The sequence below is a fragment of the Helianthus annuus genome, chromosome 6 (genome assembly GCF_002127325.2).
Source record: "Helianthus annuus cultivar XRQ/B chromosome 6, HanXRQr2.0-SUNRISE, whole genome shotgun sequence".
In the NCBI taxonomy this organism is placed as follows: domain Eukaryota; kingdom Viridiplantae; phylum Streptophyta; class Magnoliopsida; order Asterales; family Asteraceae; genus Helianthus; species Helianthus annuus.
In genome coordinates, this window is record NC_035438.2 from 86,074,527 (window position 1) to 86,100,668 (window position 26,142).

At 37.2% G+C, this 26,142-nt stretch overlaps 1 protein-coding gene across 1 annotated transcript; it reads left to right on the forward strand.

Moving 5' to 3' along the window:
* Nucleotides 1-416: 416 nt before the first annotated feature.
* LOC118479593 lies at nucleotides 417-21,054 on the forward strand. The gene is made up of 2 exons (XM_035974201.1): nucleotides 417-472; nucleotides 20,652-21,054. The coding sequence occupies exons 1-2, from the start codon at nucleotides 417-419 to the stop codon at nucleotides 21,052-21,054; spliced, it is 459 nt and encodes a 152-aa protein (XP_035830094.1).
* The last annotated feature ends 5,088 nt before the right edge of the window (nucleotides 21,055-26,142 follow it).

A 26,142-nucleotide genomic window follows, 5' to 3' on the forward strand; every position in this document is an offset into this window, starting at 1 on the left:
CACGATAGAATGCGCTTACACCTCTGCGACACGCTAGAGAGTCGAAGTCAACGTCGATCAGCTGTGGACCCCCGTGACACGCGGGGGATGTGTGGGAAGGTGTCGTGACGCGCGGCAAGGCTCATTTACGGGAAAGCCTAATATATATGGCCCAAACATTATATTTAGGTTATGACTTTTGGGTGCAATATATATCATACAAAAACTCATACAAACACTTATACGCCAATACGTTATTCATACAATCAAATCCAACATACATGTTTTATACGTTTATACTTAGAAATACATGCATGCTATAAACTTTACTTGCACAATACTTTGTCATTAACTTCGTACAAGCCTCCCTTAACATGTATGAAACTATAGGAGTAATGCATCGCCCGTATTCTTGAGGTCATGTTAAGTTAAACAAAATGGTCTTGTCGTTGCTACGAGAAGATTACGTTAGCGGGAATCTTTGGGTTGACAAGTATGTGATGCATGCTAGATTATGTTATGTTATGCTATGCCTTAGTATACTTTATTGCCATGTGGATTTCGTTAAACTCTTTTATACTTATGCTAGTACACACAAACTTGTATAATCGCCGGTACTTTATGTGTTGACATGTTATTGTACTATATATTGCAGGATAGTGATCGTGACGCATTGAAAAGAATCTAGTAAGAAGGACTAGAAACGCACCAAACTTTAATTTATGTTTATTTGATTAGTTATACGTTACTTGTTGTACTTTTGTTTCCAAATCATGTACTTGAACCGTTAGCAATGAAATGAAAGTCTACTTTTTAAATACTTGTCACGTTTAGACATTATGAAGTCTCTTACGATCTTCTTTTCATCTCAATCCGATATTTCTGCCATCAGTTGGGGTGTGATATTAGTGGTTTGCGGGGTATATGAGCCGAGTCATCAAGCAAAAGTAGTTTGGCTGACAAACTTAGCGACTTCATATCAAGAAAAGAAGCGTCGATTAGAGAGTTGGTGGAAATAAGAAAGAAACAAGTAGAAGAAGCTATAACGTTGCTGGCGGATCAACGCGAGGCTGCTAGGCAAATGATGTTTTACCATACTTAAAGACATTTAATTGGCCTCGCGACAATTTGACCTGTCGAATATTGGAAGTGACTCTAGCCCAAAAACGTAATATTGTGAAAAAATATGATTGGTCTTGTGATTTCTAGTTTTTTTACCTTTTCTTGATTTTTTTTTTAATTTCCAATTTAAGTTATGGTATCATAATGTTTCTTAGTTTAAATTAATGTGATGTTTAATCTTTAATAAAAGTTTTGTTTTATTTTTTATTCCAAATATATTATTTATTAGAAAAGTTATGAGAGAAGTGTTGTCAGTGATTAAGGAAATTTAGGGTAGTTGAAAGTAAAGATGAGATGAGATGAAAACTCAACTTAATTTGCTTCAACTCAATTTGCTAACTTCTCTGTTTTGTATCATAATTAAAACCAATGGAGCAATCAGATTTAGGTTTGTTTCGTATTTCAGTCAAATCACTACAATAGAGTAATTGGATGGTTAGAATATTACCAAATGATTCACAAGTGATTGTGGGCTCTTACAATGACTACAAGGAAGGTTGAAAACCAATTTGAGTTCGGTGCAAATTCGTTTATCCTAAAACAAAATTATACATTTATTCGAGTTTATAAATTGTATGAACGTGGATAGTTTTCAAATATCCGTGAATTTAGAGTAAATTACAAAAATCGTCCTTTATGTATGTCACTTATTGCAAACTGTGTCCTTTGTCTTCAATAATTACAGAAAACGTACTCGATGTTTGCAAACCCTTGCAAGTTATGTCCTTTAGCCCTAACTCAGTTAATTTTTGTGGTTAAATTTGACCAAATAGACCCCACATGAGACATTGATGCCATGTCGTCAATGACATTATCCAACCCATTTTCAAGGGGATTGTATCAAATGTTAACTCTTTCTGAAATCTCATTTGATCAAAAGGGCTTCACAGAAAAGTTGTCTGATTCGTTTTAGATCTGGGTTATTGAAGATCTGGGTTTTGAAGTTTTAGATCTGGGTTATTGATGATAATGTGTTTTGAAGTTTTGAAGATCTGGGTTATTAATGATAATATGCATACTATGAAGATTAGAGTTAAGAGAGAGAAGATCTGAATTTTTATAGTTTTATTTTGTTAGTATTTAGGGTAAAATGACCAATATACCCTCATGTGGGGTCCATTTGGTCAGATTTAACTACAAAGATTAACTGAGTTAGGGCTAAAGTACATAACTTGCAAGGGTTTGCAAACATCAAGTACGTTTTCTGTAATTATTGAAGACAAAGCACACAGTTTGTAATAAGTAACATACATAAAGGACGATTTTTGTAATTTAAGCTTTCAATTGACCACATTTATCCCTTCATGCTAAGACTTTAACCACAAATTTACAATTTACACTTTTGATCCTCCAAATCGGCATTTTATGACATATCGGTCTAAATTTGACGATAATTAAAATGTATATGCACCTCAAAACGAAAATTATCACTATAATATAAAAATGTTACGACTATATTACACCGCGAAGTATAGAATGTTACACTAAACGCTCTAACCATGATTTATCGAAGCATTCAAGATCTCGTAAAAGGTTGTTAAATGAAGAACACATTTTTGTACATGAACCAAAATCGACTATCAAATCAAGGCATTTTACTTGTATTAAATTATATCTAATAACATGTGTGGCAAAAGTAAAATCAAAACATAATTTTGACCCGTTAAACTTTAAGAGGATACAACTTGTGACAAAAGATCAAATACAAATAAAGTTAACGTACAAAACATACGAACTGAAGGAAAAGACAAAAAAACACGGTGGCATTTTCGTAATTATCAGTAACTATCAAAATTACTCTACAAATGATCCTGTAGAGTAATTTTGATCTTTTGTAGAGTAATTTTGTAAAATATTCTTGTAGAGTAATTTTGTTCTTATAAGGTAATTATTAAAATTACTCTGCAAGTGTATCAAAATTACTCTGCATCAAAATTACTTTACAAGTGAATCAAATTACCCTGCAAGCTTATCAAACAACATACAATTCAAAATTACTCTACAAATGATCCTGTAGAGTAACTTTGATCTTGTAGAGTAATTTTGTAAAATGATCCTGTAGAGTAATTTTAATCTTGTAGAGTAATTTTGTTAGCCTTTAGTTATGGGGTTTAGTTTTATGGTTTAGTTTTTAGCTTTTAGTTTGGGTTGGGGGGAGGGGGGGGGGTTAGGTTTTTTTAAGGTTTTTTTTTTGGGGGGGGGGGGGTGGGGGGAGGGTTAGGTTTGGTTTAGGTTTTTGGGGGGTGTGTGGGGTTAGGTTTTTTTGGGGGTTTTTTAGTTAGGTATAGTTTTTTTGATCAAAATTACTCTACAAGAAAATTTTACAAAATTACTCTACAGTATCATTTGTAGAGTAATTTTGATAATTACCTTACAAACAGATAGTTACAAAATGCCACCGTATGCTTTTTGTTTTTTCATATTATTCGTACGTTTAGTAGCTTAACTTTAAACTTTCCCCTACAACTTGTTGCATGTACAAACACTAATACCTTGTACTCTTGTAGGGTGTTTATGAAACTCGGATCTCATTATCTATTTATGAACAAGATCTAGTTATTCTGTGCTAAAAATTTGGTTATCCTCTTGAAAAATATCAAGGAGACTTCTCACACAATCATCAATTATTTGATTATTCTTTTCTTTTCAAGTTCAATAGAAGTTATTGAAGAAAAGGCAATGTTTTAAAAATCGGTTTATATCGGCGAATTGAACCGGTTAAACCTAATGCCTGAAGTTTGGCCGGCATGAATTATACTTGTAAATTGAAGGAACAACAAAGAAGTTATACCGCCAGTAAATTGGGTTATATTAATTTAAACCGGTATACTGGTACCGGGCCAAGGTTAAAATTTGGACTTTTATATCATTGATAGTGAATTTCATCTTTTAAGCGACTGTAAACTTGATGCATTCAACACTCCAATAGATTAATTTGATGAGGATGACATTGATAGTGAACTTTTGGATTATTTTTTTTTTATGGATTAACTTTTAAAATATTTTTTATTATTGAATAATGTAGTTTTAGATAATTTTTTGATTTGAAATTGCATTTTATGGATGTATAGAGTTAATTAGTCAACCAGTTAAACCGTCCGGTACAACCCTTTTCAATTGGTTAATTAATTTTTGAGTTTAAACCGGTATGATTAAAAAACCATTTTTTAAAACATTTAGAAAAAAAGAAAAATGAAAACTCTCTAAGCTTGAGTATACAACACAAAAGTTTGAAAAAAAAAAGGATTGAGGCCATATTCACATCCATAGCATCGCATTATTGAAGCCTAATTTAGATTAAAATTGACCTTTGACAAAGTCACACGCAAGACTTGGAGAATTACAAAACTTATATATTAATAATGGTTGTGGTTGTGGTTTGAAATAAAAAAAAAAACAAAAAAAAATACTTAATCATTCAAAATTAGTTAATCTATATATATTCTAAAGTTTAGTTATATGTTCTATTTTAAATCCAAAATTTATGGTTGTTTTAAATGAGATCATTTACATATATACCCCTCCTAAGATCATTTATTACATATATACCCAACCCATAAAATCAATTACATATTTCCCCCTTTTAAACCATACATATTACATATTTACCCATTTTATTAAAATCACTCCTATTGAATTACTATTTTACCCTTAATGAACTTATTAAATGATTATACATTTTTCCCATTTCTAATACCATTACTTACATATTTTATGATTTAATGTGTAATATAATTGTTTACAAATAAGATATTAACCTAATGATATGAATTATTTTTTTATAAGCCCTCCTATTTTTTTATAAGCTTCTGCCTCTGTTATGTGAAAATTGAAAGTTTTGCTTATATATAATACGTCATAGCTCTTAAGCATTATTTTTTTTTAAAGAAAACAGTCATGCGACCATGGTTTAAAAATTTACTTTTGTTGTAAAACAGTTTTTTCAATATTATTTTGAATGTTTAAAACATGACAATTAGATTTCTGAAATAGCATTACACAAAAAAAATGGAAATTTAGCTCCTGCTTCAAAACAATTAAAATGTTGATGATCGAACTAAGATTTAGGCTAAAGAAAAATTGATTACGAATTGAAAAAAACAAACGTATATTGTATAACAATATGTTTTTTTATATAAGATATTTTAGATAATCTATATATATTCTAAAGTTTAGTTATATGTTCTATTTTAAATCCAAAATTTATGGTTGTTTTAAATGAGGTCATTTACATATATCCCCCTCCTAAGATCATTTATTACATATATACCCAACCCATAAAATCAATTACATATTTCCCCCTTTTAAACCATACATATTACATATTTACCCATTTTATTAAAATCACTCCTATTGAATTACTATTTTACCCTTAATGAACTTATTAAATGATTATACATTTTTCCCCTTTCTAATACCATTACTTACATATTTTATGATTTAATGTGTAATATAATTGTTTACAAATAAGATATTAACCTAATGATATGAATTCATTTTTTTAAAAGCCCTGCCTATTTTTTTATAACCTTCTGCCTCTGTTATGTGAAAATTGAAAGTTTTGCTTATATATAATACGTCATAGCTCTTAAGCATTATTTTTTTTAAAGAAAACAGTCGTGCGACCATGGTTTAAAAATTTACTTTTGCTGTAAAACAGTTTTTTCATTATTATTTTGAATGTTTAAAACATGACAATTAGATTTCTGAAATAGCATTACACAAAAAAAATGGAAATTTAGCTCCTGCTTCAAAACAATTAAAATGTTGATGATCGAACTAAGATTTAGTGTAACACCTCGAATTTTTGTGTCCAATGATGTGTTAACACGTGGCATTTGTTTACACGTGGCATCTATAATAAATAAGGGACTAATTTTGACAAACCTTGAAAGTATGTAAATTCGAGGGTTATAAATGTCAACAAGGGTAAATATACTGTATAGTATCCCTAAATAATGCTTAAACCTTCAAACGAATAAATTATAGATCGTACAAAAATAAAACGCGGAAGAAAGTGAGAGATTACAAACTACAGGGGTTAACTGTGTCAACATGTTTAATAATACCTCTGAGTGACCTTTTAACGTCCCAAAGACTTTGTAACGGTATTATACCCTCACTAAAATAATATATATGAATTTCACGAAGTTTCGATATGAAACGAGAAAGATACGATCGAATTCGTAGAAGAAGGGTTAAAAGCGTCAACAGTGAAAGCTAAGGCTTTCCAATATAAATAATAAATAAACCGGGGACTTACTAATGCGGGTAATTAACATGAGGCCCCTATCGGTAAATAACCGAGGGCCAAACCGCAAAGTTACCCCTTCAAAACCGAAAGGTCAGGCGAATCATTACGAAAGATTTCGTTATTAATGGCCAGATTTTGTAATAATTACAAAAAGATTTAAAAATCCTGAAATATTAACCTTAGGCGACCCGCGTGAAGTTTCAACATTAGTTGAGGCGGGCCGCGAGCCTCCTCTATTTCGCGTCTGATGTTTGATCTTTAGGCGACCCGCATTAAAACACATGGGAACTCCCATGCGGGCCGCGTAAAGTGCCCAGATGCAGAAATATGGTAACTACTTGGCTTTTGGAGCTTGTGAACGATCATGCACATAATTATGGGGCATGGGCACCCTATGCTCAACCCATATCACTTAGGGGACACCTACCATTACCTCTGGTCAGATGGTAGTGCTTGCAATGATCAACAAAGCTTGGCATTGGCTATAAATAGCATGCCTTAAGCATAACAATTCACACAACTCAAAAACACTTATATCTGATCATTCAAGAGCTCTCTAGCTTTCCCTTCTGTTCTCTCATCAAGAGTTAACTTCTGTAAGTCGTTCATAACCATTTTGGTTTCACATTTCCATAGTTATAGCCTATAAACGCAACCGTCGTAACTAACGGTTGTCATTGCGATATCTTGCAAATGATTCAGTCTTATGACGAATCAAAAATGGTTATGAGTTGGTATTTATGTGGGTATTAAACCTCTAAAATGGTTCCCCCTGATCACCACTCTAACTATGTCAATTATCGAGTCAAACGTGCGGTTAAAAAGTCAACAGAAAGCTATTTTGGCGATTTATGCATAATCTGTAATATATATGTTATGGAACCTGTTTTGATAATCATAAAACATGATAATAAGTATATAAACATGTTTGCGCTCGTTTGAATCGATTATTTGCTATATAGAACCGGTTCGGAGCCGAAAGTCGCAAAAGTTTGACTTTTGCTTTGACTTCAGTTCTGACCCGTTTTAGTAAGGTATAAATATACCTTAGGACTCTCTTAGGACCAGGTCACATGTTGGTATAAGCCTCTGTGGTCGGTTCATGAGTTACCCGAGTCTTTTACGTATTTCCGTCATTCGCCTAAAAGTTGACCGTAACGGCCTTTTAAAATTAAAACGAGTATTTCGGACACGTGAACGGACCAAAACCTTGCTTGTTAAATTATAAGCATGTCCCTAAAGTTTCACGTCAATCCGAGGTCTAGAATGAGAGTTATGCTAAAAGGCGCACTTTTAAGAAAGTTTTGTATTTAACGGCGCAATTAGCATAACGCCCATCTAACCCAAGTTTTCGTCACCAAAACTTTTACCCACTGTGGTAAAATAATATTTTGGGAATTTTAAAGATTTTTAAAAATTTTTACCTTGCTCATAACCTGCGGTTATGGCTACGGTTCGGTAAATACCGAATATGCCCTTTTTGGCCAAAACGGGAGTTCTACAAGGTCTTTTGACCCGATTCCAGTTGCCACTGGTTTTAAATAATAAATAAAGTATTTTAAGCTTTATAAGCTGTTCGGGAAACTCAGATTTCCTGTAGAACTCTAAAAGCCCTTTTAAAGTCTTTAAAATGACCGAAAAGCCCCTACGGGGCATAATATAAACTTAAACTCGTTACGGGCGTCACGGAAGGTATCCTACTGATACCAAAATACTTTTAAGGCATATTGACTTAGGAAATAAGCGTACGACTCTTATGGTTAACCGTTTCGCCTATTTGCGCACACGGTACGGCTCATGGAACTAGTTTTCGTGCAATAGCCGATATGGGTCAAATTATATTATTTGAACCCCAAAATCCAGAGTATGAACTATAAACACATACAAAACAAGTCTCTGAACTTGTTGGGTCCAAATCATACTCCATTCTCGGTTTTCGCCTTTTCGTGCGAATTAACCATATCTATATATCGGAATCAACCGGTTTAAGCTACGGCTAATACAAGGACCGTTAGGATTCTAAGAGGTTAATTAAAACCTTCGTTCCAGATTAGGAGCCCCAGTAAAAGCTATCGGTGACTTGATCTTAATTAAGGATTAATACTTGCAAAGGTAAATACTTTTGACTTATTTCCCCTATATGGGCTTGGGTTACGGTATATTAATACCGCTTGATTGAGCATTATATTCGTCCATCGCTTAGGTGGATAACTAAATAATATGATCGGCTCATTTAAACAGTTTTGTTGCTTATAAGCCTTTGGGGGGTTTAATGACCGTTGTCCCGGATATCCTCGGCATCATTTTACGAAATGGCCACGACCATCGACATCCCGGTGTAGGCGTACACCCGGTATAAAGTGTCGACATTAAAACTAAAAGACGTAGCCGTTGGTTTCTGTACTACGGTTTTACGCGAACGTGGTGTGTCTATAAATCTTTAACCCGGCACGACCCGGGCTACTGAACGCATAAAGGAACATGTAAAACGTTCACAAGATCATTATGAATTTTCCCAAGTTATAAAAGAGTTTGTGCCTTGTGCATTCAAATCAATTTTAATAAACATTTTCAAATGTGTCAGTTGAATGTATTTACCAGTGTAAACTGACGTATTTTCCCCAAAAAGATTAAGTGCAGGTACCTAAACGTAATTGGCTGGTATTAGCTCCCTAGCGTCGGGATAAGCCTCGCAAGCTTGATTGCAGTATCTAATGGAACAATACTTTACCTTTATTTTCGATCCACTGTGGATATTCAACTCTGTAATACATTTTGATATTACAATCAGAGGTTGAATTTATATATTTATCTTATGCTTCCGCTGTGCATTATATAATTGTGTGGTTTGACTATATTGTTGCCAACATCGTCATGGTAATCCCCCACCGGGCCCACCGGTGAGACACGTGGAAATCGGGGTGTGACAGGTTGGTATCAGAGCCAACATTGAGTGAATTAAACACAATAGGCATCGTGTTTAATCTCAGTGACACAATTGCACATACTTGAGTCTAGACAAGAACTTAGGACAAATTCGGATTTATACTCCTTTTTTTTCTTTATTTTTCGATTTGATTTTTAATAAGTTTTGGAGCAGGAAAATGCCACCTGTTATATTCCGAGGAAGAGGAAGGGGACGAAGAGGCCGAGGAGAAATCGTGACACATCATGATCAAGAAGCTGGACCATCTGGTACAAGACATCCTTCGATGACACGAAGCGAAGAGCCACAACGACGAAGAGATCTTTACGAACCAGCGAGGCATTCCACTTCGCACAGCTCAACGCCATCCTACCGGCACTCCTTTGGACCAGATTCAGAAAATAATCCCAACAACCCACAACCTTCCTTCATACCTCTACAACGTTCGGTTTCGCACCGAAACTACGACGACCCTAGTCCATACTACGTAGCTCAGTTTAATCCGGCTGACTACATACAGGAACCTTCAGGTTTTGTTCCACTAGGGCCACAAGACCATTTTTCTGAAGATCCCATGGAGGAAGATGAGGATCCAACTGAACCAGCTCGTGGTACGCCCACGCATCCGATAGAAGTATCTGATGGATCTTCATATCATGGTCCGCAGTATCAAGGCCCAGACAGCTTTATGGCCTTGTTTGACCGACATGAGTGGTACAACACACCATCTCATCAGACACAACAACCGAGACATCCACAGGATCCATCTGAGGATTCACGCTTTGAGGCAGTTACGCCACCACCTCCGCCACCGGCACAACCAGTTATACCTGATCCGCCGAGGCGTAGGAGGACCAATGCTCGTATGTCTACACGAGGAGGAGGGGGTAACCACTTCAGCACTCCTCGACATTCTAGTAGTAGCCACTATCCGCCGCTACAAGAAGAAGGACCTTCAAGTCCTATACAAGAAGCGAACTCCGCACCTACTGCACGAAATTCGCCACCATTTGGGTATGACCAACCCATACCAGCTTACACAGGTCCAACGGCTTACAACCCGTTTGAACCGTCACAAGCACAATACAACTACGGCTATGAGCGCGACCCATATGTGGTGTCGGCTAGATATAATGCGCGCTACCCTGACGGAGCACATGGAAACATGGGACCACCGGACTACTCAGCTCATGGGTATCCAATACCTCCCAGACCTCCAGTTCCGCAACAAGCACCGCAACCACGTTTTTCTCCTCCTGAACAGGAAGAAATACTCCATCGACTAGATCGTGTGGAGAGAGAGTTCGAGGAAGAAAAGAAAAGCCATCGAGGATTTCTCAAGGGCTTGGCGAATCTACTAAAGGGCAAAAAGAAGAAACGTGACCACTAGCCCTTAATAGTTATACGAATGTAATTTCTACTTTAAAATAAGTCCCTGCGTGGACAACTTAACGTATTTCAGTCCCTACGTGGACTTACCTTTAGTCCTTGCATGGGCATCTATCTTGTACTAGTCCCTGCGTGGACTTGTCACTTATTTTAAAACTCCTATGGAGGTATGTATTATTTGAAAGACCCGTTTAGGGCAATATGTAATTGTATTTGAGATTTTGGAATGTATGTTATGAGTTTTGTTTTAATATATATAAAAATAAATCAAAACCATTCCTTTTATATTGATCTGCCTAAATAAAGAATCTTAAAAGGTGAAACCTAGCTTGGGGTCTTTTAAGATCTAGTCAAGATGGTACGACCTAACTGAAAAGATTCTGATTCCCTGTTAACCTCTGTACGCATGTTAACATTCATGGCAGATGTGATTCGTTATAATCACGCACGTCATTCTTATACAATAATCCTTTAAGGATTCCAAAACCCAACTAAATGATATATAAATCGTGGGTTAAATCACCAATAAAGGTGATCAATACTATAAAGACATCCATTTAGTGATGCAATGCCTACGGGCCAGTATTATAAAGACATCCATTTAGCGATGCAATGCCTACGGGCCAGTATTATAAAGACATCCATTTAGCGATGCAATGCCTACGGGCCAGTACTATAAAGACATCCATTTAGCGATGCAATGCCTACGGGCCAGTATTATAAAGACATCCATTTAGCGATGCAATGCCTACGGGCCAGTACTATAAAGACATCCATTTAGTGATGCAATGCCTACGGGCCAGTACTATAAAGACATCCATTTAGTGATGCAATGCCTACGGGCCAGTACTATAAAGACATCCATTTAGTGATGCAGTGCCTACGGGCCAATACTATAAAAACATCCATTAGTGATGCAGTGCCTACGGGCCAGTAATATTAAAACATCCATTAGTGATGTAGTGCCTACGGGCCAATATTATCAAAACATCCATTAGTGATGTAGTGCCTACGGGCCAACCATACTAAGACATCCATTAGAGGTGTAGTGCCTATGGGCCATAATAATTGTCTTATAAAGACAAAAGGCAGTGGTAGTCTATGACTCTCTGTCAGAAAGAGATAAAAGAACTACGGTTCAATTCTCTATGCCCTTGATTCTCTGAAATCTCGGCTAATATTATAAAACATCATCATGATTAGGCTTATGCCGCCAATACTATTTATATAGTTAAAATAGGATATATTCAAATCCTAATATTTAATGAAATAAAAAGTTAACCAAATATGGTCTCTGTACCATGGTTGACAAAGTGTCATAAAAGACAATCACATAATAATCTCCTGAATTAAAATTTTGTTATCTTCTATAACAGATTCAAGTTACAAATGGCGGATCCCAATGGTGAGAACAGCCACACGAATGAAGATGACTATGACAATGCGTCAGTTCATTTGACAGGCGCACAGCTTAAGGCTCTGATCAACAATGCTGTCCAGGCAGCGATTGATCGTCAAAATACGGAGTCTCAAGGCAGATCTGTGACAAAGCCACTCTCTAAACCAAAGACACACTCCAAACCACCCTCTGAACCTAAGAAAGATGACGACAAGCATTCGTCTACTGACCACAGCGTTCACCGCGATAGAGAATATACTGATGCGTCTGGTGCTAAGGGTTGCACTTACAAATACTTTGTATCATGTAAGCCCCGTGAATTCACAGGGGAGAAAGGTGCGGTTGACTGTATAACCTGGCTGGACGAGATGGACACGATTGTGGACATCAGCGGGTGCGCTGAGAGGGACGTGGTTAAGTTTGTGTCCCAGTCATTCAAGGGCGAGGCCCTGGCATGGTGGAGAGCTCTGGTGCAGGCTTCAGGTAAGTCTGCCTTGTACAAAATGTCATGGGGGGAGTTTATTACCCTCATAAAAGAAAACTACTGCCCTCAGCACGAGGTTGAGAAGATTGAGGCAGATTTTGTCTCACTGGTGATGACAAACCTGGATTGTCAAGCATACCTGACAAGTTTTAACACTATGTCACGACTGGTGCCATATCTTGTGACACCAGAACCACGAAGAATTGCCCGATTCATTGGGGGCTTAGAGCCGGCGATCAAGGCCAGCGTAAAGGCTTCTAGGCCAACGACCTTCAGGTCAGTTACTGACCTCTCCTTGTCTCTTACACTTGATGCTGTCCGTCTGAGGGCACAAAGGAGCAAGGAGGCTGAAAAGCGAAAGCGTGAGGATGATACCTCACGAAAGTCCGGTAAAAAGCACCGTGGAAACGGTGAGGGCAAAAGAGGGTCGGAGGCAAGAAAGGAGGGGCAATCTGATGGAAGACCTTACTGCAAGGTCTGCAAGAAACCTCACTCCGGGAAGTGTAGGTTTGCGTCTGGTTCGCAGTCGCAACAAAGGACTCCACCCTGTGGGCTATGCAAGTCCAAGGATCATAAGACGGTGGAGTGTAAAAAGATAAAGGACGCAACCTGCTATAATTGTAACGAAAAGGGGCACATAAAGAGTAATTGCCCGAAGTATGCCAAGAAGACGGAAGAAACGAAGAAATCAAATGCGAGAATTTTTCGCTTGGATGCAAAGGAAGCGGTCAAGGACGACACTGTGCTTACAGGTACTTTTCTCGTAAATGATATATTTGCAAGAGTACTGTTCGATTCTGGCGCTGACAAGTCCTTTGTAGACCAGAAATTTTGCCAACTACTAAATATGCCAATCAAAACCCTAGACGTAAAATACGAAGTAGAGTTGGCAGACGGCACGATAGAAACCGTCTCTACCGTTCTAGAAGGATGTGAAATATCCATTAGGAACCATTCTTTTCCTTTATCTCTACTTCCTTTCAAACTTGCGGGTTTTGACATCGTGCTAGGCATGGACTGGTTATCCCATAACCAGGCCCAAATCATTTGCGGCAAGCGGCAAATAGTTTTAAAGACTCCGAGTGGTGAATCTCTTACCATTCGAGGGGATACGCATTACGGATTGCCCGAAGACGTATCTATGCTGAAAGCTTCAAGGTGTTTGAACAGAGGCTGTGTAATTTACATGGCTCAAGTGATAATTGAAGAACCAAAGCCGAAGATCGAGGATCTCCCTGTCATTTCTGAATACCCCGAGGTTTTTCCTGAAGAACTACCTGGTTTGCCACCAGATAGACAAGTGGAGTTCAGAATTGACATCATTCCTGGAGCAGCTCCGATAGCAAGAGCACCTTACAGACTAGCGCCAACGGAAATGAAAGAACTGAGGACCCAGTTGGATGAACTGCTGGCGAAGGGTTTTATCAGACCTAGTTCATCTCCCTGGGGAGCTCCTGTCCTATTTGTAAAGAAGAAGGACGGATCGATGCGGTTGTGCATCGACTATAGAGAGCTGAATAAAGTTACCATAAAGAACAGATATCCTTTACCAAGGATCGATGATCTGTTCGACCAGCTGCAAGGAGCAAGCTACTTCTCCAAGATCGACTTAAGGTCGGGTTATCATCAACTAAGGGTCAGAGATGAGGATGTACACAAGACTGCATTTAGGACTCGATATGGTCATTACGAGTTCTTAGTGATGCCTTTTGGGCTCACAAATGCACCAGCTGCGTTCATGGACCTCATGAATCGCGTGTGCAAGCCGTATTTAGATAAATTCGTCATAGTCTTCATAGACGATATCCTGATCTATTCTAAAAGCCAAGATGACCACGAGAAGCACCTTCGTTGCATTCTCGAATTACTACAGCGTGAGAAACTCTACGCCAAATTCTCGAAATGTGAATTCTGGCTACGAGAAGTACAGTTTTTAGGACACGTTGTGAGTGAGCGTGGTATCCAAGTGGATCCCGCTAAGGTAGAGGCAGTCATGAACTGGCAAGAGCCAAAGACGCCTACCGAAATTCGTAGCTTCCTGGGTTTAGCAGGATACTACCGAAGATTTATTGAAAATTTTTCGAGGATTGCTGCGCCCTTGACTTCCTTGACCAAGAAGAAAGAAAAGTACATTTGGGGCCCGAAGCAGCAAGAGTCCTTTGAAATACTGAAGCAGAAGCTAAGCAACGCACCTGTGTTGACCTTACCTGAGGGTACAGATGAATTCGTAGTTTACTGCGATGCATCACACACAGGCATGGGGTGTGTGCTTATGCAGAAGGGCAAGGTGATTGCCTATGCTTCAAGGCAATTAAAGGTGCATGAAAAGAATTACACCACCCATGACTTGGAGTTGGGTGCCGTTGTATTTGCACTTAAGTTGTGGAGGCACTACCTTTATGGTATTAAATTTGTGGTTTATTCTGATCACAAAAGCCTCCAGCACCTGTTCAACCAGAAGGAGTTGAACATGAGACAACGCCGTTGGATGGAAACCCTGAATGATTATGACTGCGAAATCAGGTACCATCCCGGCAAGGCGAATGTAGTCGCCGATGCATTGAGCAGGAAAGAAAGGGTAAAACCCATTCGAATCAATGCCAAGAGCATTGAAGTTAAAAATAATCTGATTGAAAGGATTTTGGCTGCACAGCGAGAGGCTGTGTTGGAAGCTAATTATCCTAATGAAAAGCTGGGAGTAACTGCGGAGCAGTTGACTCTTAGCAAGGATGGAATTCTTAGGCTGAATGGACGTATATGGGTTCCGATTTATGGGGGACTACGAGATGTTGTTCTCCAGGAAGCCCACAGTTCCAAATACTCAGTCCATCCTGGTGCTGATAAAATGTACCAAGACTTAAAGGCAAATTATTGGTGGATAGGCTTGAAAAAGTCTGTAGCCGCCCATGTAGCAAAGTGCTTGACTTGTGCTCAAGTCAAAGCCGAGCACCAAAAGCCGTCTGGCTTGCTACAACAGCCTGAACTTCCCGAGTGGAAGTGGGAATGTGTAACTATGGACTTCATAACCAAGTTACCCAAGACCAGGAAAGGAAACGATACAATATGGGTCATAGTCGATAGGCTGACTAAATCAGCTCATTTTCTACCCATCAAGGAGACGTATAGCTCCGATATGTTAGCCCAACTTTATGTTGATAAGATTGTAGCCTTACACGGCATACCTGTGTCTATTATCTCCGACAGGGATACTAGATACACATCTCACTTCTGGAAAAGTTTCCAGCAATCTTTGGGCACGCGTTTAAATTTTAGTACGGCTTACCATCCACAGACGGACGGTCAAAGTGAGCGTACTATCCAAACGCTAGAAGACATGCTTCGTGCATGTGCGATCGATCTAGGTGGTAACTGGGATAAGAACCTACCCCTGATCGAATTCTCCTACAATAATAGCTACCACACCAGCATAAAGGCTGCGCCATTTGAGGCATTGTATGGTAGGAAATGTAGATCGCCTGTTTGTTGGGCGGAAGTAGGAGAGGTCCAATTATCGGGACCAGAGATTGTTTTCCAAACAACGGACAAGATTGTCCAGATACGGGAACGTCTCAAGGCTGCCCGCGATAGGCAGAAGAGCTACGCTGATCCAAAGCGTAAGGATTTTCACTTCGAAGTGGGTGAAAAGGTATTGTTGAAAGTATCACCTTGGAAAGGGGTGATGCGTTTCGGCAAGAAGGGCAAGCTGAGTCCGAGATACATAGGACCTTTTGAGGTCATCGAACGAGTCGGATCAGTTGCCTATAAACTGAACTTGCCTGAAGAGCTCAATGGAATTCACAATGTGTTCCACATCTGCAATCTCAAAAAGTGCTTCGCCGACGAGTCGTTGGTGATTCCACACACGGATGTGCATATAGATGAGAGCTTAAAGTTCATAGAAAAACCTTTGTCGATTGAAGATCGACAGGTGAAGAAGCTTCGCAGAAAGCACGTACCGATTGTAAAGGTCAAATGGGATGCTCGTAGAGGTCCTGAATATACGTGGGAAGTCGAAGCTACAATGAAAGAAAAATACCCCTATTTATTTGAGTAAATCTCGGGTCGAGATTTATTTTAAGGGGGTGAGGATGTAACACCTCGAATTTTTGTGTCCAATGATGTGTTAACACGTGGCATTTGTTTACACGTGGCATCTATAATAAATAAGGGACTAATTTTGACAAACCTTGAAAGTATGTAAATTCGAGGGTTATAAATGTCAACAAGGGTAAATATACTGTATAGTATCCCTAAATAATGCTTAAACCTTCAAACGAATAAATTATAGATCGTACAAAAATAAAACGCGGAAGAAAGTGAGAGATTACAAACTACAGGGGTTAACTGTGTCAACATGTTTAATAATACCTCTGAGTGACCTTTTAACGTCCCAAAGACTTTGTAACGGTATTATACCCTCACTAAAATAATATATATGAATTTCACGAAGTTTCGATATGAAACGAGAAAGATACGATCGAATTCGTAGAAGAAGGGTTAAAAGCGTCAACAGTGAAAGCTAAGGCTTTCCAATATAAATAATAAATAAACCGGGGACTTACTAATGCGGGTAATTAACACGAGGCCCCTATCGGTAAATAACCGAGGGCCAAACCGCAAAGTTACCCCTTCAAAACCGAAAGGTCAGGCGAATCATTACGAAAGATTTCGTTATTAATGGCCAGATTTTGTAATAATTACAAAAAGATTTAAAAATCCTGAAATATTAACCTTAGGCGACCCGCGTGAAGTTTCAACATTAGTTGAGGCGGGCCGCGAGCCTCCTCTATTTCGCGTCTGATGTTTGATCTTTAGGCGACCCGCATTAAAACACATGGGAACTCCCATGCGGGCCGCGTAAAGTGCCCAGATGCAGAAATATGGTAACTACTTGGCTTTTGGAGCTTGTGAACGATCATGCACATAATTATGGGGCATGGGCACCCTATGCTCAACCCATATCACTTAGGGGACACCTACCATTACCTCTGGTCAGATGGTAGTGCTTGCAATGATCAACAAAGCTTGGCATTGGCTATAAATAGCATGCCTTAAGCATAACAATTCACACAACTCAAAAACACTTATATCTGATCATTCAAGAGCTCTCTAGCTTTCCCTTCTGTTCTCTCATCAAGAGTTAACTTCTGTAAGTCGTTCATAACCATTTTGGTTTCACATTTCCATAGTTATAGCCTATAAACGCAACCGTCGTAACTAACGGTTGTCATTGCGATATCTTGCAAATGATTCAGTCTTATGACGAATCAAAAATGGTTATGAGTTGGTATTTATGTGGGTATTAAACCTCTAAAATGGTTCCCCCTGATCACCACTCTAACTATGTCAATTATCGAGTCAAACGTGCGGTTAAAAAGTCAACAGAAAGCTATTTTGGCGATTTATGCATAATCTGTAATATATATGTTATGGAACCTGTTTTGATAATCATAAAACATGATAATAAGTATATAAACATGTTTGCGCTCGTTTGAATCGATTATTTGCTATATAGAACCGGTTCGGAGCCGAAAGTCGCAAAAGTTTGACTTTTGCTTTGACTTCAGTTCTGACCCGTTTTAGTAAGGTATAAATATACCTTAGGACTCTCTTAGGACCAGGTCACATGTTGGTATAAGCCTCTGTGGTCGGTTCATGAGTTACCCGAGTCTTTTACGTATTTCCGTCATTCGCCTAAAAGTTGACCGTAACGGCCTTTTAAAATTAAAACGAGTATTTCGGACACGTGAACGGACCAAAACCTTGCTTGTTAAATTATAAGCATGTCCCTAAAGTTTCACGTCAATCCGAGGTCTAGAATGAGAGTTATGCTAAAAGGCGCACTTTTAAGAAAGTTTTGTATTTAACGGCGCAATTAGCATAACGCCCATCTAACCCAAGTTTTCGTCACCAAAACTTTTACCCACTGTGGTAAAATAATATTTTGGGAATTTTAAAGATTTTTAAAAATTTTTACCTTGCTCATAACCTGCGGTTATGGCTACGGTTCGGTAAATACCGAATATGCCCTTTTTGGCCAAAACGGGAGTTCTACAAGGTCTTTTGACCCGATTCCAGTTGCCACTGGTTTTAAATAATAAATAAAGTATTTTAAGCTTTATAAGCTGTTCGGGAAACTCAGATTTCCTGTAGAACTCTAAAAGCCCTTTTAAAGTCTTTAAAATGACCGAAAAGCCCCTACGGGGCATAATATAAACTTAAACTCGTTACGGGCGTCACGGAAGGTATCCTACTGATACCAAAATACTTTTAAGGCATATTGACTTAGGAAATAAGCGTACGACTCTTATGGTTAACCGTTTCGCCTATTTGCGCACACGGTACGGCTCATGGAACTAGTTTTCGTGCAATAGCCGATATGGGTCAAATTATATTATTTGAACCCCAAAATCCAGAGTATGAACTATAAACACATACAAAACAAGTCTCTGAACTTGTTGGGTCCAAATCATACTCCATTCTCGGTTTTCGCCTTTTCGTGCGAATTAACCATATCTATATATCGGAATCAACCGGTTTAAGCTACGGCTAATACAAGGACCGTTAGGATTCTAAGAGGTTAATTAAAACCTTCGTTCCAGATTAGGAGCCCCAGTAAAAGCTATCGGTGACTTGATCTTAATTAAGGATTAATACTTGCAAAGGTAAATACTTTTGACTTATTTCCCCTATATGGGCTTGGGTTACGGTATATTAATACCGCTTGATTGAGCATTATATTCGTCCATCGCTTAGGTGGATAACTAAATAATATGATCGGCTCATTTAAACAGTTTTGTTGCTTATAAGCCTTTGGGGGGTTTAATGACCGTTGTCCCGGATATCCTCGGCATCATTTTACGAAATGGCCACGACCATCGACATCCCGGTGTAGGCGTACACCCGGTATAAAGTGTCGACATTAAAACTAAAAGACGTAGCCGTTGGTTTCTGTACTACGGTTTTACGCGAACGTGGTGTGTCTATAAATCTTTAACCCGGCACGACCCGGGCTACTGAACGCATAAAGGAACATGTAAAACGTTCACAAGATCATTATGAATTTTCCCAAGTTATAAAAGAGTTTGTGCCTTGTGCATTCAAATCAATTTTAATAAACATTTTCAAATGTGTCAGTTGAATGTATTTACCAGTGTAAACTGACGTATTTTCCCCAAAAAGATTAAGTGCAGGTACCTAAACGTAATTGGCTGGTATTAGCTCCCTAGCGTCGGGATAAGCCTCGCAAGCTTGATTGCAGTATCTAATGGAACAATACTTTACCTTTATTTTCGATCCACTGTGGATATTCAACTCTGTAATACATTTTGATATTACAATCAGAGGTTGAATTTATATATTTATCTTATGCTTCCGCTGTGCATTATATAATTGTGTGGTTTGACTATATTGTTGCCAACATCGTCATGGTAATCCCCCACCGGGCCCACCGGTGAGACACGTGGAAATCGGGGTGTGACATTTAGGCTAAAGAAAAATTGATTACGACTTGAAAAAAACAAACGTATATTTTATAACAATATGTTTTTTTATATAAGATATTTTAGATAATCAATATTTTAACGTAAATTATTATTGTGGTTAACTAAAATTTAAATGTATAATGGGTCGGTTGTAAAAAATATGTAAACTAAAACTTAACCAGTAACTAGATATGTAAAAAGGTCACTTGTTTTATAAAATGGGTATGACCGTTTTTTTTTCAAAGAAATATTTTAAAGATTTTATCACAACATATAGAGTATTGACTAGATTGATTTTGAAGTTAAGAGATAAGAAATTAAGAAAAAGGGTAAAAGGGTAATTTCATAAAGAAAGGGGGAAATATGTAATTGATTTTAAAGATTGGACAAATATGTAATAAGGGCTTTTAATAAGGGGATATATGTAAAAATTCATTTTAAATGCACCAGCCTATAAGAATCCTATTAATTTCATTTAATTTACTTAATAATCACAAGTTACATTACTTTAATCATTTGGGTCAAAAACAATTCCAGTTTAATAATCACAAGTTACATTACTTTAATCATTTGTGTCAAAAATAATTCCACAAAAATAATTCCACAAACCCTAGATCATCTGATAATAACAATAAGAAGAAAGCTCCGGCCGCACACAAATCTCCGGTATTCGACTGCGATTGCTTCGATTATTACACGAATTACTGGTTCCGGTGGGACACGTCTGTTAACCGAGAGCTAATTCATCAAGTAATTGAAGCTATTGAAGAAAACTTTACCAGTAGTGAACAGGTTAACTGTCGCGGCCGTAAACCTAAGAAGAAAGAGAAGGCGAGTCATCAGAGGTTCGCCGGAAAAGCTTTAAATCCTCCGCCAGAGGTTTCGGTTTCGCCTCCGTACGACATCTCATTAGTTGAAGAATGTGCAAAGGAAGAACATGAGGTAGTGGAGGAGTCGCCGGAGACGGATGCAACGGCGAGAAGAGGACTTCCGGAAGTGAAAGGGTTGTTTAACTAGCGTTTGTGGGGACTTTGGAGTCCGTGATACTCATCCTTCGCCTCTCAATATATGCTCTCCAATCCATAATTAACTTCTCCCTAATTGAAGATCTTCATCGATTAGGCACACAACTCTCAGACATATATCTTCGATTGATCTCCTGCACAGGCGCGCCATCAGGCTCTCCATCAGTCGGCAACTCAATTGGAATCGTAATTAACTTCTCCCCAATTGAAGATCTTCATAGATTTGGCACACAATTCTCAGACATATATCTTCGATTGATCTCCTGCACAGGCTCTCCATCAGGCTCTCCATCAGTCGGCAACTTCAGTTGGAATCAAAATGGGTCATTTACTTGCTCCTTTAATTACACATCATCCTCCAACTCTCCAGCAACCTTTAAGTGCAATATATATATTTCTAAGATGAAGATAATGTATGGTAATGAAGATTTGGAGCAGCAAGAGGTAAAAACAGCCCGAATTTTTCCTTTTATAAATTCGATTCGTGAGTGTTAGTGTGTGTGTTTATATTGATTAGGGTTTCATCAAATGCAATGTGAGGGTTTCCAATCTGTGTTTATACAAATAATATTGAACCCAATTTTTATGTATGTGTATGCAGTGTGTAGTATGGGGTCTTGCTTACCTCATTCAAGGAATAACAATGAAAGACAGGGGTCATTGATTTTGAAAAACTCCGCCTCTTTGTTCGCCTTCTTCCTGATTTTAAGTTACAGTGAGTCAATTTCCTTTTTCTGATTCTAATCGATTAAGAACTATACGTGATTAACCAACGAATTGTTGTGATTTTATGTTTCTATTGCAGTATTTGGATTGAATTGACTGTTGCAATTTAATGATCGTCAGTTATAGTTTGTTTTTTGAATATAGAGAAACACTGACTTATTTAAGGTGCTTGATTTGGGTGAATAGTAGCAATATAAACTGCTATTGTAATTTGGTGTGATATTCAATTCAGTATCATCAACCTAATCAAATTGTGCCCTAAACATAGAGTAAATGTGTTCACCAGCAAGGTAATAATATGTACTAATTTTCAATTATCATTGACTTCTAATAAGGAAATATAGCTATTAGGTTATGTCAAGGTAAGCATAGTTTATAAAGAATATGTTGCAGAATAAAGTTAATACAATATTTTAGTAATAAATAATTAGCTGATAGTCAATAATAATTTTAGTATGCTAATGTTGTTAGAGTTAATAATAATGACTATCAATTGTTATTTAACAATTTTAGTAGAACTGGTGCAACATATTTGGTTAATAGAGCTGTTAGTGACTCGGTTATTTATTACTAACTGCTTAATAGCCCATTAGCATACTAACTCTTGATTCAAAGTAATCTCAGAACAATTGATAGTCACTAACCGAGTCACTACCGTTGTTAAGGTACCTGCATTTTTGTTGTTCGTTAACTATTTGATTGTTTGGCTACCACATACTAATCACCCCTGCCAGGTGTGAAGGTGAATACTTTATTAACGTGACCGTTTTTATTGTCGGGTCAATTTTGAATCAATTTTGTTTACTTTTATCAGTTTTTGGTTTCGGTTTGGTTTTAGGTTGTTTTATTTTTTGCATCGTTTTGGTTTTGATTTTTCCCAGCAATTGTTTTGTTTCGATCTAAGTTTTTTGAGTTCGTTTCGGTAAGATCTTTTACGTTTTTTGTTCCGTTTTCAGTTTTTTTAGTTTTGTGTAAATTTAGTTTCCTTTCCGGTTAGATTCGCTTTATTTGTTTTTGGTTCAGGTTCGGTTTTCATTTCAGCAACATTATTTGTCTCAGCTTATTTGTTTCGGTAAAATTATTCAGTTTGCATAGGTTCGTTTCGGTCTGGTTTTGTTCTTTGGTTCGTTTAGGTTTGGTTTCAGTTTCCTTGGTTTTCGCTTTTAGTTGGGTTCCATTTTTTATTTAGTCTCCGGTTCGCTTTCTATTGGCTCAAAACTATTTATGCGGATCAAGCTAAAAACATATATTCACATACACACACACGCATGGTTAAGGTACGTTGCATAATCTATACATCTTGCTTTAAACAGAAGTAGGTGCAACCCGTAAACGAATTGGAGGTTCAATGTTATGTTCGTTTATTTTCGTTCATTTATGTTCGATGATTGACTTTCGTTTATGTCTGTCCTCTCTCTTATTTGCGTTCATTTGTAACCATTCTTTATTTTCATTTGAATGTTCGTTTAAATTTATACATTACTAATATTCATTTGAAATAGTTTTCATATTATTAAACCATTTGTTTACTTTTAAAAAGTTGGATGTAATGATGCTGGTAGAATATTGACTTCCACCATGCTGGTAAAATTAACACAGTTTTACAACCCACCAACCCAATTACTACTCGCCTGCCTATTTAAATAAATGGGTTAAATAAGTAATGAACCGCATTCAGGTTACATGAATTTAAGCGTGACGGAGTTAGACTTGCATGGAGTTTTCCTACATATTTTGATAGGTCTGTTTGAATTTGCATATAAAAAATAATTATCTGAATATGATTTATTTCAACTTCAACTTTCAGTAAACAATTTCTAAGTTTAGCTATATCTTATATTTAAAATCAAAATTTATGGTTGCTTTAAATGCATTACAATTAACTTTAATGAAATAGTACCAGCCGCCTTTATGACCATGTTTAATCAATGAGCCTCTTCCTTTTCTCCATATATTAATGTTTAAGTTAGGGTTTATAGACTTTTCATAACAATTCACCTTAAAGGATTGATTGGTTATTAGATAACTAATACTTGATATTACAATTAACTTTAATGAAATAGTACGAGCCTTTATGACCATGTTTAATCAATGCGGCTCTTCCTTTTCTCCATATATTAATTGAAATAGCTCTAGCACGGGATTTCTGGACTCTAAGATACACTACCAGTTTAGCAAATGGTAGTCTTGAGGTAAGTTTATTGTACCATTGACGGTTCACCATTATCTTTAGAAATTTACTTCTGATGTATATGTTGCTTCTTTAAATAACTGAGAAATAGAGGCGAAACGAGTTGGTTAACAGGTATTAAAACAACATCACATGACTATAAGCACAATGACAATTGTCACAAATAGAGGACTACATTGTACCTATGCGTCAACTAAAAATAAAATTTAATTAAATGGACTAAACAACTACATTAAGTTTGAGACCAGGGTAAAAATCTAAAACATCATTTTTGTTTATTTTTTACTTTTATAACCAGATGTGTTGCAGGCATCTGAAAATGTTACCCTGGAGTCGGTACACAAGATTGGCAAGCTGGAGTGATATACGTGTCCAGATAACACTTTTTAAGTCCTGCATACCCTATTTATTAAGTATTGGGTTAATTGTAATAAATTTTAGTAAATAAATATATAGATTATATAACTAAACACTTGAAGAACTGTTAGGATTTGTTAATTTTGTTGGTTTATAAACTGCTTTCTGATCTATAAAAGGGAACAAAACCTACAATTTGAATTTTAGATGTTAAAACTAAATTTATATGTATATGTGTATGTAGTATAATATGTATATATATATATATAACATCTATTTTACACCATTTAAAACACAATGAAAAAGAAAAAATAAAAAAATTTGAAAACTGTGACGTCTTTTGAAGAGGATTGAGAAACCACACGTCCATAGATTTGAAGTTTTGTGAGACCACATGTGGTGGGGCGCAAACCTCTCTCAAAGCGTCTTAAAAACGTGGGGGAACACTGTACCCTCGGGTGTTTTGGGCCTTTTTTGACTGGTGGTGCTACCACAAAGCGCCGAATGAGGAATGGACTTTGGTCAAAATAACCATGGTCAAATGGCTAACTTTAAAAAAAACCCGGTTTTTGTTTTAAAAATCTATACTATATTCGCACTTTCGTACCGTGTCACGCACTATCTATATCAGTCGTCGTTCCAGAAAAAAAACAATAACTATTATGCATGTCGTGCATCGCACGGGTATTCCCCCTAGTTTATTAAATAGTTGTGATATAATATTAAGAATAAATGCTAGGGTTTGAATCAATGATTAATAAGAGTTTAATCTCAATACCAGTCCTAACTTTTATTATAATTGTCAATTCTTGCCAAAGTTAAAGTTGTATCATAATGCTCACTTAAATGTATTTAATGCCTAATTCGCCGAGATTGATTGCAAGTAAACCTGGGTTAACTTTCAGAGGTTCTGAATAGGGCTGGCAATTCTGACACGAACACGATAACACGACACGAACCTACACGAAGTTAACAGGTTTCGTGTTTGACCTTAACAGGTTTCGTGTCTAAACAGGTCGACACGATAAGACCTGTTTAAATTTCGTGTCTAAACAGGTTAAAACCTGTTAAGACCCATTAGTGACCTGTTTATAATTTTAAATTAAAAAAATATATTAAATATGTGGGGTGGGTGGGGACATGTGGAGTCTTCGACTTAAATTAAAAAAAAATCTATTCCTTCACTTCATCATTCAGTTCGCCGCTCCAAACCCTAAATTAAAAAATCTATTCAATTCGCCGCTCACTTTCTTCATCATCAGTATCACCGGCGGCCGCTCACTTTCATCATTCCGGCTATCTTCGAGTCTTCGACCTTCATCATCGGAGTCTTCAACTTTCATCTCTTCAAGTCTTCGACTTTCCTCTTCACCGGCGCCGCTCACTATCATCATCACCGGCGGCCATCATTCCGGCGGTTTTTCACTGTGGTATGTTTAGGTATTAGTTATGACTGTGAATGTATTATGCTTTTCACTTTAGGTATTAGTTATGAATGTGAATGTATTATGCTCATCACCGGAAGCCATCATTCTGGCGTTTTTTCACTGTGATTATGTTACTTATGTATTAGTTATGACTGTTATGTTAAACAGAGTCGTTTTATAATTATTTGATAATGTTTGACAATTAACTGTGACTGCAGGTTCAATAAGATTGTGTCTTAACAGGTTGTTTTATAATCGTGTCTTAACAGGTCGTGTTTGTGTCTTAAACAGGTCATATGATATATTGGTAACATTTTCGTGTCTTAACAGGTCATTTCGTGTAACCTGTTTATTAACAGGTTCGTGTTCGTGTTTGGAA

What these genes read in the sequence shown, in the direction of transcription:
- LOC118479593 (XM_035974201.1), top strand. Translation starts at nt 417, where the DNA reads ATGGTCTTGTCGTTGCTACGAGAAGATTACGTTAGCGGGAATCTTTGG. An exon ending in GGGAATCTTTGGGTTGACAA is followed by an intron (nt 473 to 20,651) that starts GTATGTGATGCA and finishes CACAAACCCTAG; the next exon opens with ATCATCTGATAATAACAATA.